Genomic DNA, 12,987 nt, shown 5'->3' with positions numbered 1-12,987 from the left:
TTTTCCTTGGCAAATTTGTTTCAACGCCCAGGTATTAGTGCTGCAAGAGATGTATTTAGATGCCTGCCACGTGACCCTAGAGATGTAGTTTGCATTTAATCTATTCCACTCTCAGTACTGTTTATAATCTCGATTTAAATATTGCGTTGAACTACACGATAACATGACTTTGTAACACCTGTTCATAGTAATTAGCAAACTTGGAACAGTTATGACCTCGAGTCCTCTACAAGACATACCATCTCATCTCCCAATGGTCTGGCTTTGGTATCTATACTCATCTTCTTGCGCTCCTTGCGACTTGGAACTTCACTTTCTGTACCTGGCATAATGCGACCCGGGTTTACAATGTTAAGCATCACAAGCGCCAGCAGCATGGGTAGCGAGTCGAGGCAATATTGGTAAGCCTCATGAAGGGGAATTTTGCTATCGAGACCCTGAGAGTATTCACATAAGCGGAAAATAATTCGCATCTTTTCTGTTAGTGTAAGATTCCATAATACTCAGAGTTTTTACTTACTGTGATCAAGGCGAGACATGAGTAAAGCACATAGAGGAGGATCGAGGCCTTTCGCGCATCCGAGCGACGCTGCCGAAGGATTTTGATATGGAAGGAAATTGCGTAGACGACGAATACCAAAACGAAGAACTGCTGCACACCCACACCGGCCATGTAGATGTGCAGGCCTGACATTTCCGCGCTATACGAGACATTGTTGCCGGCAGCCTGTGCTGCTCCGTAAACCTGGACAATGAAGGCACTGTTTCGATGTTAACAGGTAACTCCAGATAAAGCATGGGGATCCTACATTATATCAAGCATGACGAAGATGAATCCAAACTGCCACGGCCGCATACGCAGGATGCGCGCGTCATCAGTGAAGTTCCACACCATTCGACCCATAACCATATAGACAAATGCGTTGGTCCACAACGGTGCGATAAGAATCAACACAAACCACGCAGCATAGTCTGCATAGCTGGCAGGGTTGAGGATGCTCAGCACGCGAAAGATATAGGTCAGCGTCTGAATGGTGCCGGACATGACGATCACCCAGCAGTAGAATTTACGGTGCAGGACCGCCTGCACGATGTGAGAGATTGTCGTTATTCCAAATAGAACGATAAACAGGTATGCAGCGGCAATCGAGGGACAAAAGTTCCACATTGTGTCGGGAGTCGTCAGGGCTATTCATTGTGAGCTATTCTGTATTTTTCACCAGAACCGTTGACCACTGTACCTTGACATTTCTTCATGGTGAAGGTAGAGAGTCTGTCTATTAAAAATAAAACGATGCGATTGTTTGGACGTTGTAGGGGGATCATTGACTTAAGTCTCATTTTCTGTTGACATTTTAAAATCTTTGTGATCATCCGAGTCCATACGAGAGTGGGTCTTCATAGACTTTAGCAATGGCTGCCATTGGTTCGTTCGTAAGGACGCACCAATCATATTGAGAAGCCCAGTCCCCACCACGATCCTTTGCTTTCCAAGTTTAGTCAACTACGCCTTCTTTATGTCGCTGACTATGACAGGATATCATCAGAGTCAGTGAGTATATGCGAAAAAAAAAACGTATACGCGATAGGATAATCTTTGAATGGGCTGGATTCGATGAAATCTGATGGTTTGGACGAAGATGATTATTATCAAGGAGCGCAATAATTTAATTCATGCCGCGACGCTACCATCTGCCGGATTATGGCTGAACGCCTTTAAGTCATAATCCTGGTGATAAGCACCCCGTCTCACTGCCATTCATTTAGGATAGTCTACCACCATGTCCAAAATTGTTTGAGTCATGCATCTTACCTGTCAATACATGTGTGAAGAAAACAAAGCGGGTGAAAGTCATTGGGAGGCTTATAGAGACTTGTAACGAGGAGGTAGTATGTATATCCCCGTGGCCCTGGTAAGGAATGACACTAGGGCTTGTCAACAGACATCATTGGAAGTCCCCCAGGACCTGATTCGTAAGAAAGCCATGGTATGCTTTGGGTTTCTCCAACACCGGGTTTTTCCCAATCAGCCACCCCGTTAGGAAAGATACGCTTCAATTGCTGAAACTGCTTGTCAGAGAAATTTACCCCTGGATAATCCTCTAGATTAATCGGCTTAAGCTGTGGCTTTGCCACGAGCATAGCCCCCAGGTTGTTGCAAGCAGCCACAGTTCTGGGGTCTCCGTAATATGGATAAGTGCGGTTCATATATTCCACATCACTGATTGGATTTCCATCTGGACTCCAAAGTCCATCTTTGAGGTCAGAGGGCCGATTTTTTCTGATTTTTTCCGCCAAAGGAAGACCCGCGGTGTCTTTGTGAGCAGCGAACAGCCAACTGTCCATGAACAAAAAGGCAGCTTCAGGAGGGCCTTGAACGGTTTTGAAACCCGGACAAATCCATACAGCCTGGTTTTCAGCATGGCCTTGAGCCCGAGTGAGGCCCAATCTCGAAACCCAGGTATGAAACTGAGTGTGGCTTCTGATAGGATCTTCTCTCTCCTGACAACGTAGATCCAAGATCGCGACTTCAGCTAAGTGCCTAAAGTCGTTGATCAGTCCACATCGATGGAGACGTTCGATTGCTTCTGGGCTAGCCACAGTTCGAGAAGAGATATATTTGCCATCAATATCAACTCCACCCACTTTCTGGTTCAGATCCAAGAACTGCTCCACGCTGATCTGGTGGTTGAGAAGCGCATTCAGGCCATACTGTATTCCTTCATTGTCCCAAGGAAGGCTAGCGAATCCTCTGTTGATTTCTGCTTCCATGGGGGTCCATTCTGAACGCGAGCGTCTGCCAAGGTAGTTCACCTGATAGTCTTGAAGAGTGCCTCGTGCGCCGGCTGGATTACTTCGAGGGTTATATGTTTCATCCGACTCCAGTCCTGTCCCTTGAGTCGGATCCACACCACCAGTCTTCTCAGAACCAAAGACAGTATTCCAAAAGTTCCTGATATCATGGTCCACATGCCCATCGACCGCAAGGCGCGCCTTAGAATCTGACCATAAATCGGGCGATGATTCGCTCCAGTAGTGCTCCAGAAGCATGGATTCGATACAGATCCCAGGAATATACCAACTAGAATGGACGCTGGATAGAGGCATGATTCCTTGGAACAAACCGGGGTACTGATTGGCAATCATCTGTTGCATGATGGAAGCTCCCGATGGCCCCGAGGCAAGGGTATATATGATCTCTCCGTAATGCACCATGACATGCTGTTTAAGCATTAGAATAGATTCAGCAGCTCGGACAGAATCGGAGTTTGTTGCTGATTGCATTTGTGTCGAGCGAGCGACCATAAATCCTCGTCGGAGTGCCATGTCTAGGAATACCGTGTACTTCATCCCCGGAGTCAATTCCGTCTGAAGGACCGACTGGCTGTAATGTTGGTTCCAACCTCCAAATGCGACAATGTAAAGCTTCCGGTTCCATGCCTTCTGTGGATGAATAGCAGTCCATGGCTTCTGTGGGTCATACAATGTGGTGAGTTCCCATACTCCTCTATTTGCAGTCCCTTTTTCATGCCGGACAATATAAGGAACCGTAACCCCTGCGTCCGTCGTAGCGTAGGCCAACTGATCCGGATTCGGGGGGCAGCTTTGGTCGTACGGCAAGAATCGAGAGGCTTGCGCATCCATGTAGTAGTACTTGGTAATTGTAGGAGCGTTGCAGTGATCGTCAACGGCAGGTCCTAGGTCATTCTGCTCGGTGGTGCTCATCCATGGCTGGATATGAGGCCCACTGAAAACTGGACCTTGGATAGGAAAGCCTCGGATAACGACAGTGGCTTGAACACCACTGTCCGTTGCAAGGAGCTTATTAAATCCAACAGTGAACCTTGTCAGCACACCTTTCCACTTTGACGTGTCTTCAGGTACAGGTTGCAAATTATTGCTTTCGTCGCTATCATTGAGTTTGAGTGTTGGCCGATTGCTCTTAACGCCTGACACCAGCACAAGGGCCTTATCACCGGTGATGATTCCGTGAATCGCAGATATCACACTGACATTCAATTTGTTCGCCATATTTTGATCTACTTATTAGTTAAGATTGGAAGGACAGGATAGTCATGGCCTAGGACTCACTTTGTACTGTCAATATCAATGGGTTGTGCACTTGGTCTCTTATGTATCCTGGCCAACGGTATTTTGGAAAACAATGCAAAGCTTACGGACGCACAATTGAAGTGTACAGAAGATATGTGGTATGAAATTGTGGTATGAGGAAGAAAGAAAACAAGCTGCCCTAGGGGAGGAATATCGTAGCTATGATCACCTGACCTAACACAAATGACTTATGCAAAGTCCGGCAATCCTAAAACCGTTAGATTCGCAAGTTGAACAATAAATCCGAGGCATGATGATCGTTTCGGTGGTCTGCGTAATATGCACTTTCTAACGTGTTTCTTGATTTTGCCGACCTCTCCGGTGGAGCCGAATGCAGAAGATTAACTCCATCGAAGACGAAGTCAATGAATATACCATGCATCACCTGGCAGCGACTACTGAATTTTGATAATTGACTCCACAGACTAATCATCATCTATCTCATTACCTATCGTATGATAGAGCTCTGATTGTGAATAGTACCAGCATAAATTATGACGTCATTATGATCGCCCAAATGCGAACTATATTAAAAGAGTGGATCAGAGTCATACGAATTATTCCTTACGCACATCTGTGTGCAGCCGAATTTAACAGGCACGACCCCTCATTTCGGCAATTTAAAACGCCGAACTTCCGTTGCGCCATTCTAACTCTAGACTTGCGTTACTTACAATTAAGGCTACTCGGCTCGGACAGTTGATTGCTTCCGCCTTGACGTAAACAATGAAAAATATAAGTATCGGTCCAATTCGATGCCCCAAATATGTATCGGCATTCCTTCTGTAGAGGGTCGGATTGGTACTTTGAGTAAATATGCTACTTGCGGAATCGTGTCGTATGGGCCTGGGCATTGACATCGAGGATATTTACACCAGCAATGCACCTCCATTCGATGCCACAATAGAGCCAGTGATATACTGATCCTTCATGAGATAAATATAGCTCTCTGCAAGATCCTCTGGGCGACCAACAGTCCCCGTCAAGTTCTTTTCCCGTGAGTGTTTCAAAAGCGCTTGAATGGCTTCATCTGGGAATCCAGAAAACAACTCGGTGTGTACCAGACCTGGCATCACCATGTTAACTCGCAAGGGCTTCAATTCCAGTGCCAGTCCACGCGCAAGTCCTTCAGCTCCCGATGCGTAGCCGGACACGACAGACCACCCGGAAGTAGGGCGGTGTGCAACAGACCCTCCAGTCAAAGTGAACGAGTTGGCGGGGGAAGGTTCCATGTATTTTGGTAGCAGTTTGGCCAGGATTTGTGGTGCGACGAACCGCACAACGCCGGATGCTTGGATGGCTTCGGTAGAGGTATTTTCCAAGGGGACAATTGCAAGTGCATCCCCCGCAGTGAAAACGACGTGATTCAATTTGAGATTTCCTTCCTCGGCCGCGGTCGCTTCATCTAGGAGACGGCGTACGTTCTCTTCCAAGTTATTCGTATTGGCTAGGTCACAAAAATATCCAGAAACACGTTGTGTGGACATGAGATCAGTGTAGGCTTCCCGAAGTCTCGCAGTCGCTCGCTCTAGTTTGGCGGGATTTGAGCTAGAGATGATGACGTTGGCGCCATTTTCAAGCGCCGCCTCTGCCACGCAGAAACCAATTCCGGAGGTGCCTCCAAGAATGAGGACGTTTTGGCCGCTTAACTTGTTGACATATTTGCGGATTGGTGACGCCATTTCGTATGTTCCGGGCGTAACGGCTTGCTTAGTTTGGCTGATCTTGGAGGAGTCAAAATAAGGTGTGTCTATGTGATGTTAAAGTAGTGAATAATTGACAAACAGGTGCTTTGAATTTGTCAGCGACTCTTAGTAATTGAGTAATGAAATAAAGAATGGAAGCACGACGAACGCTACCAGATATGAGTTGATAAATGGATAAATGGATAATGGATCCACGAATCCGGCGGAAACGGCAATAACAAATGCTTAACCCCGACAGCACGGTTTCGCACTTTTGGGGAGGCCCAGTGGGCATTGGATAGCCGTGACACATCAATACGCCCAGAAAATGCCTCACCAGACCTATTGGCGATCGCAAAAATGAACTTCGGTATGGGTGCCTCACTCTATCACGAGTGGAGCATGCGCTTCGGCTTCGGTCGCTGGACTTTCCGAGTATCCGTTCCTGTCCGCGGCAACCCGCCATCTACAAAACGTGGGAAAACGATTCCCTTGCAGATTGCCGTCTCCAACAGCCAGAGGCCTGTGTAATACTCTTAATTAAGAGGATCGCTTCCCGATTGGCACGACGGGAATCTGATTTGTGCAGCGTTAGTGGCAACGATATCTAAACAGCATCAAAAGCATTGGCTGATTTGTGGGCTCATCCAAACTCCAGAGAAGTTTATCGCTAGCCTTATATTGATTTTGCTCATAGAAGTTTGACTTTCGTCAAGTGCGCACGTTAATCATCGCTAAACCAACCACTTCTTCGTTACTAGGTTGGACTTGAGCTCGGATACCTGGTAATAGCAATGAAAATTGCAGGCTCTGTTACTAGAAATTATATTCCACCTGTGCTTGTGACACTTCAATACCTAAATTTCTATCGCCGACACCGTGATTAGGTCTTTAGAGCGCGGCGACTCTAGCACACGTGGTAGTATACATTGAAGTCCTGCTATCGACCGATTTTGCGAACAACATCAGGAATGTCTTCCATGGGGGACAATTCCAGGTGAGATGAAATTAAGAGGAAATATTTCTCTTCTACAATGGTGATCAGAGAGTGTGCCGAATCTTCTCAAATGTTAGCTTTGTTGCCCAATGAGATATTATTTATGGTTGTGGAGAAGGTATGACGCTTCTGGTGTCGATCAAGGATTAGCAAATGCACGTGATCTGGAGGTTATGTTGATTGGTTATGAAACATCTGCACCTATGGCTACAAGGGCACGGTTTGCTCAACATTCAACAGTACTATTTTCTGACTTTCTGTGATGAAAATTCGACCAAAAGCCCCTTGCAGTCTATAGTCATGCCTGAAATTTTAATCAAGCTAATCAACGGATGTTAGAATATTGAGTCGTCAAATATCATATTTACTATGGTGTTTTGGAGTGGGCGGCTCGGTAGTGAATCACGTTATCGTGCTAAACAACCGCAGTAGTCTTCCCACCTGGCCAGCATGAATATATCCCACCTCGCCCTAACAAAAGTCTAACCTCAGTACAATCATGTCTTTCTACCCAGAAGGCTGGACGCATGGCCGGCTCCTCAACGCCAGCGGAGAAGACCTTATGGCTCTCTCAGAAACTCAACGCACCACTCTCTTCGACGGTCTGAAAGCCACTCACGGTGAAGATGGTTTCCGCGAAATATTGCAGGAAATGAGTCGCCGCTACCGGGCCCGAGTTGAGGCCGCTAAGTCAGAGGAAACCAAGCAGCAAGAGCGGGAGCTCCTCGCACCTTTTGTCCAGACCCTAAATTCTGTCTTTCGAAGCGCAGAGACTAAGGACTGGGGGAAATGGGGATTTGTGGTGTTTCGTACGACTCCCTATGGGGGTGAGTATGAGACGCAGTGGGCGGAATTTCGAAGACGGTGGGATGCGGTGATCGAGGAGGGTTTGGCCCTGCATCGGGGCTCGTTGCCTAGGGTGGACCGAGCGATTGATCTATTGGAGTTTCAGTGGGTGGAACAGCCCGAATTAGAGGGGGCAGATGTAGCGGATGTGGCCAGGTATGTCTCTTTGGATTCTTATTCTCGATATTCATCTACACTGGACTGATATATCATCCGAAGGCGCTTCAATGAAATGGCCTTACCACAGGGACTCGCCACTTCCGCTTGTCTGATGGTAACACCAGCCTCTATGGAGTCTGTTCTATCCTCATCAATTCCTTCATCTGTGCCGCGCTGTGAGCGCCAAAGGATTCCTTTTGTTGTTTCGGTATCCCAGGGAGCGAGTGCCCCGCGTCTTCCACATTTGCCAGGCCTAGGTGGTGAGGATGTGGCCGGCGCTGAATTCAAGGGGCATCTTAATGTGGCCGTGGAGACCGTTCTGCAAGAGTTTTACCCGATTGTCGCATTGCAAATAATGGATCTACATACACTAACAACGAAATTCCGTCATGATAATGACATTTGGTGTTCGAGTGATCGGTGGGGGATACACTATTACGAGGAATCATGAGTTATGGTATTAGTTCGCAGATAATTGAAATTACCACTAGTGGTTTTTACTTGCCTGTCTGTTTATTGTTATGTATTTGCCAAGTGCTGTGGATGAGAAGCTTGGGCACTTGAGTGATAGAATTGAGAACAAGGTGAGAATTCTGTCCCTGGAAGATGATAGATACCCTAGGCCGAGTATGTAAATACTACATGTCTAAGGCCAAGAAGGGAGCGACCTTACCAAGTCGTAGGGAACGTCAAATCTGGACAGAATACGAGAGAAAGGGTTAAAACAACTTATGAATGACAGGTTTCTCTGTGTCTGTAATATATTTTCGGGCGCGTGGATATTTTATTGTCTGCATGGGTAGCAAAATGCCACAACAAGTACATTTAACTTCTCATTGAACTCTAAGAACCTTTCACGGTAGGCGCAGGGGAAAGTGTGTTGAATACTGTTCCCCAAAACCACTGCGGTTCCACTGAGTGGCTTTAGAGGGGAAATCATGGGTATTGAGGTTGGCCGGCAGGGGCCTGTAAGCACGAGACACAAGAAGCGATCCTATTGATACGCATCCTATTGATACGCATCCTGTAGCCTCCATGTTAAAACTCGCCCAACGTGTAGCTCCTCTACCCTTTAACCTCAATTGAGACCAAGAGAGCGCAAACCACTGTGGTGTCGACGTATGAAAGCACTATGCCCAAGGTGCTAATAACAAAGATGCAGAAGCACAGCCGCTAGTCCAAGTCAGAATATAATGATGAGCTTATACCTAATCATTACACTGTTGCGAGGCTGGCTTTGATTGGTGAGTATACACACTCTGTTTTGCGACGAATGTGGCGGGCTACTTATATCCACGGTAAACCCCGGTTTACTCTCGTATTCGTTTAGCATCGTGTAAGTACTTCTCAATAACGAAAAGACTTTACTGAGCATTACTGAGTGGTACGGACTTGTTAGCGAAACGGAGGTCAAATGAAAAACTAGCCAAAGGTAGTATCTTGTAGGCCTGGTTCAATTTATTATAAAATTCACAAATTCCAGCCAGCGCAGCACGTCCGTGGTTCACACCCTGGACTCGATCCACCAAGTTGCGCTCGCACGGCCCTGAAGTTCATGGGCACCAAGTTGTGGATACCCCAAATTTTCCTGTCGATTCATAGCCAGTTGTAAATAGAAGAAAAACCGGAATTGTCATCCTCTGCAGTAAGCCAAGACAGAAAGCCCCATGTTATGCAGACGCTGTGGCAAAACAACATTGTTGGGGGATTACTTGCCTTGTTGGTCAGGTCTCCGCCCCAGATTTCTGTCCAGAGATCTCGCTCTCTCTCTCGTTCACACCTACTCCGCCTTCCATGTTTCCGTGGTACCTGCCTCTGGCCAAGATTACAGCTAACAAAAAAAATCCCATTTGTGGCAAAACCTAGGCTAAAAGGTGAAACGGAACAAATAATCGAATTAGTATAATGAATGTTTATTCGCTCAAGATACATCGTTGTCGGTACTGTAAACTGGGCCTGTATATGCGAAAGTTCCATAGCAAAGGAAACCTCGGTTCTACTCTACTGGCAGTTTGGTGGTTCGTACCGAGCGAACAAAAATAGAACAGCTTTCAATGGCTATGTTCTAGCCAACCAATGATGATTTACTCATTGACTTCCGGCATCACAGTATCTGGTCCAAATTTCCTACTTTTGTGAATTTCGATGACAAGTACAGAAAGTGGCATGTTCCCAGTCCTTGAAAATAATGAAAATGCTCCCACATTACACACTGAAAGGCTCATTCAAAACGCGGTCATAAATTTATGATCCTGTCTATGGGAGAGATTGATGATCTCATCCACTGAGCTTTGACAGACACAGGCCCTTCCGTTGAACTGGCAATCCTGGGGTCTCGACTCACTGTAGCCCCCGGAGTCGACAAGAATCAAGATCACAAATAAACAAGCCACCCGAAAACCATGGTTGTTTGTCAAATAATCCTGTCAATCCGGGGTCACACCTCTTGTCCTAGTTAACCACACTTCCACTCTGAGCCGTGGTAAACAAGGTCGCCACTCAACCCTCACTGCCCATTGCACTATTACAGTTTAGATCGTCGCGTATAGCCGCATTGATGAAATTGAGGGGTATAGAATGATTCGAGCTTGAAGTCATGACGTCTGCTAGATCCCTGAATTGTCCTAAATTTCTGCCCTGCGAAAGAGAAATATGTCACCAACCCCTCCGAGCATAAAAGTCTACCAGGTTCCCACTGCCTGTTTTGATTTTATTTCAAGCTTCTTTTTTGAATTTACAATAATTCTCGACAGCTCGAATTGCCTTTAAGTACCCTCTATTCTTGTGAAAATGAAAGGATTCATCACCTTGGCAACATTTGTTGCCAATGCTCATGCCCTTCTTGGCCGCAGTCAGACCTGCTGCTTCCATCTCACTGCCTCTGGTGGTGCCTCCGGTGATGTCGGCCAGTTGAGCGACGGACAAAACCGTATCGGTGATAGCAGCCTGTCTCCTGCCGAGTTCTGTATCAGTTCCGATGGTTCCATTACCGATGGCAGTGGCCGTGGCTGTATCTTAACTCGTAAGTGATGCATGTGATTGATGAAAGAAATATATTAAACAAGCCTTTAGCGCCTACGACTCAGCTTCAGTGTGATACTGGTGCCACTCCCACCTCAGGATTTTCTATCAGTTCATCTGGCCTGTTGGAGTTTAACGGAAACACTCAGTTTTTCTCCTGTGAGACTGGCCAGAATGGCGGCATGAATATCTATACCATGGAAAGTTCTGCTCTCAGTCACTGTTCGGTCATCGAGTTGAAGGCCGACTCGTGTTCCGGCTCGAACTCTGGTTCAGGGACCTCGACGGCCTCAGCGACCTCAGCGACCTCCACGGCGTCAGGGACGTCAACTACCTCAGGGACCTCGTCAGCTAGTACAACTTGCAGCACCACCCTGTCATCAGGCAACTTTGAGTTCCCTCACTTGATCGTCCCGATTGACTCTCAGTCTCCCAACAAAGCCTCCGGTACCTCATTCAACGGCGAAGTGACCTCGAGCATTTCAAGTATCTTCAACTTCGATATCCCACAATCTGACTCTGGTAAGACCTGTAGCCTGGTCTTCCTGTTCCCCAACAAGGCCGACCTCGAGACCTCAGACTTTACCTTCAGTGGTGACGGCAAAATTGACATCGCTCAACTCTCCGAGACTGCTACTAAGTCCACTACTTTCAATAACGCTCCTTCTGTCTCCAATGACTTGGGTGAATTCACCGTCTCACCTGGCCACTCATATGCCATCGAGAGTTTCTCGTGCCCCGCCGGCAAAGCTATTGCTTTTGAGATATCGAATGCTGGCAGTACTGATCTGACATTCTTCCAAGATTTCAACCCTTCTCCGTAAGTTACATCGTCTGAATAGTGGGGTTTTTATATCGTTTACCACATGCTAATACCTTTCCAGTTTGGGTCTGTTTATCACTGTGTGCTAAGAAAAGTCGCATTCATCGGGACATGGCGCCTGTAGGTGGTCGAAATCAATTCTCTTGTGCGCAACCTTCCCAATGATTCATGTCATATGTTCCTTACGTTCACTTCCTTATATTTTTATCTGCGTATCTCGGTTTTTGTTTCAATTACATATCATTGTCCTAATTGATGGCCCGCTGAAACACGCTGTGAACGGGCTTTCTTGACATGTCAATATGAAAGGAGACCAGTCTACTCTTCAAAAATCCATTTAATCTGAAAGCACTTCGGAATAGTGGACCAAAACTATTTTCTGCTTCGCGCATCCTCGGTCTCGGTCTCGGTCTCGGGGCCAAGCAGGGCTTGATTTTGTAGATAACGTCATCTCGTCTGAGATCCGGCTCACTACTTCCAAATCTATTGTTTGTTTCATGCTATTGACTTTTGCTCTAATTTTATTCTTTGGTTCGTCCGTGAAATATTCCTTTAACCCCTCTGAATGCCCTGGACATAATATGGAGGTCCCAAGGGCTCACCCCATTCATAGGATTGGTCAAATTGCGCTTTTACCCAACAAGGAAGTTCGTTGAGCATAGAATTGGAGACGTCTACGAAATCCGACGTATGCTTCAGCTCTTGGCCAGACTATCGAATTGCCCGTCCACACTCGTCACACACACAACAGTCACTGTCCCTGTGTTGAGACCATCTGAAACAAAAGCTGTTGTATCAATGATGTGGGTGCGTGAATGACTAAACGCATGTGGTGGTCTAAATTAATTCTTTACGAATAATTATTTCTTTCTGCAAATCATAGCCGCTTTGTTCCTCCTCCTGTGCATCAGAGGCTTCAGCCTTAAGTCCAGCTTGAGGGAATCTTAATTATAGTCTTCGTTCTCTTCAACAGTGCAAGTATTATCAAGCTCTTCTCCCAATTGTAGCCAAAATTTATAATAAGGAAGTATCGTAGCAGACTGGAAAGTCATCCAACTCATCTTCAGCGTGACTTTTGAAACTCCCCTTGAAGGAAGGTTCATAGCAGGTGTGGAGTCAATATGTATCATTAGGTAATATGCGCTCAGTGCTTGGCTGACGTACAAGAAGGCTGGGGTGAAAGCTTCTGCGACCGGAAACTATATCCAAAATCCGAGGCCTTCATGTTGGTTCTGAAACTCATGAGACAAAGAGACCATACGACATTCATGTGGAGTTGCTGAACTGACAAACAGTCTCGTCATTCCATCGAATTTTCAAATTTTTGCTGGGATTCAGAGTTA

General features: G+C 46.4%; 5 protein-coding genes across 5 annotated transcripts; 2 read left to right on the top strand and 3 right to left on the bottom strand.

Moving 5' to 3' along the window:
- Positions 1 to 151: 151 nt before the first annotated feature.
- Positions 152 to 1,168, bottom strand: N7503_001750 (RTA1 domain-containing protein; the record flags this gene model as incomplete). Its single annotated transcript, XM_057061297.1, has 4 exons — positions 152 to 178; positions 240 to 473; positions 521 to 761; positions 810 to 1,168. The coding sequence occupies 4 exons, from the start codon at positions 1,166 to 1,168 to the stop codon at positions 152 to 154; spliced, it is 861 nt and encodes a 286-aa protein (XP_056925259.1).
- A 758-nt stretch (positions 1,169 to 1,926) lies between these two features.
- N7503_001749 (uncharacterized protein) lies at positions 1,927 to 4,032 on the bottom strand (the record flags this gene model as incomplete). Its single annotated transcript, XM_057061296.1, has 1 exon — positions 1,927 to 4,032. One exon carries the CDS (start codon positions 4,030 to 4,032, stop codon positions 1,927 to 1,929), a length of 2,106 nt encoding a protein of 701 aa, XP_056925258.1.
- Positions 4,033 to 4,982: 950 nt separating this feature from the next.
- On the bottom strand, positions 4,983 to 5,795 carry N7503_001748 (short chain dehydrogenase; the record flags this gene model as incomplete). The annotated part of the gene is made up of 1 exon (XM_057061295.1): positions 4,983 to 5,795. One exon carries the CDS (start codon positions 5,793 to 5,795, stop codon positions 4,983 to 4,985), a length of 813 nt encoding a protein of 270 aa, XP_056925257.1.
- Positions 5,796 to 7,294: 1,499 nt separating this feature from the next.
- N7503_001747 (uncharacterized protein) lies at positions 7,295 to 8,251 on the top strand (the record flags this gene model as incomplete). Its single annotated transcript, XM_057061294.1, has 2 exons — positions 7,295 to 7,797; positions 7,861 to 8,251. 2 exons carry the CDS (start codon positions 7,295 to 7,297, stop codon positions 8,249 to 8,251), a joined length of 894 nt encoding a protein of 297 aa, XP_056925256.1.
- A 2,339-nt stretch (positions 8,252 to 10,590) lies between these two features.
- N7503_001746 (uncharacterized protein) lies at positions 10,591 to 11,645 on the top strand (the record flags this gene model as incomplete). Its single annotated transcript, XM_057061293.1, has 2 exons — positions 10,591 to 10,822; positions 10,873 to 11,645. 2 exons carry the CDS (start codon positions 10,591 to 10,593, stop codon positions 11,643 to 11,645), a joined length of 1,005 nt encoding a protein of 334 aa, XP_056925255.1.
- Between the last annotated feature and the right edge of the window lie 1,342 nt (positions 11,646 to 12,987).

Source organism: Penicillium pulvis (assembly GCF_028828015.1).
Source record: "Penicillium pulvis strain IBT 33274 chromosome Unknown contig_12_segment0_segment0, whole genome shotgun sequence".
Taxonomy (NCBI): domain Eukaryota; kingdom Fungi; phylum Ascomycota; class Eurotiomycetes; order Eurotiales; family Aspergillaceae; genus Penicillium; species Penicillium pulvis.
Note: the sequence above shows the minus strand (reverse complement) of the source record. Positions and strands in the feature narration are given on the sequence as shown.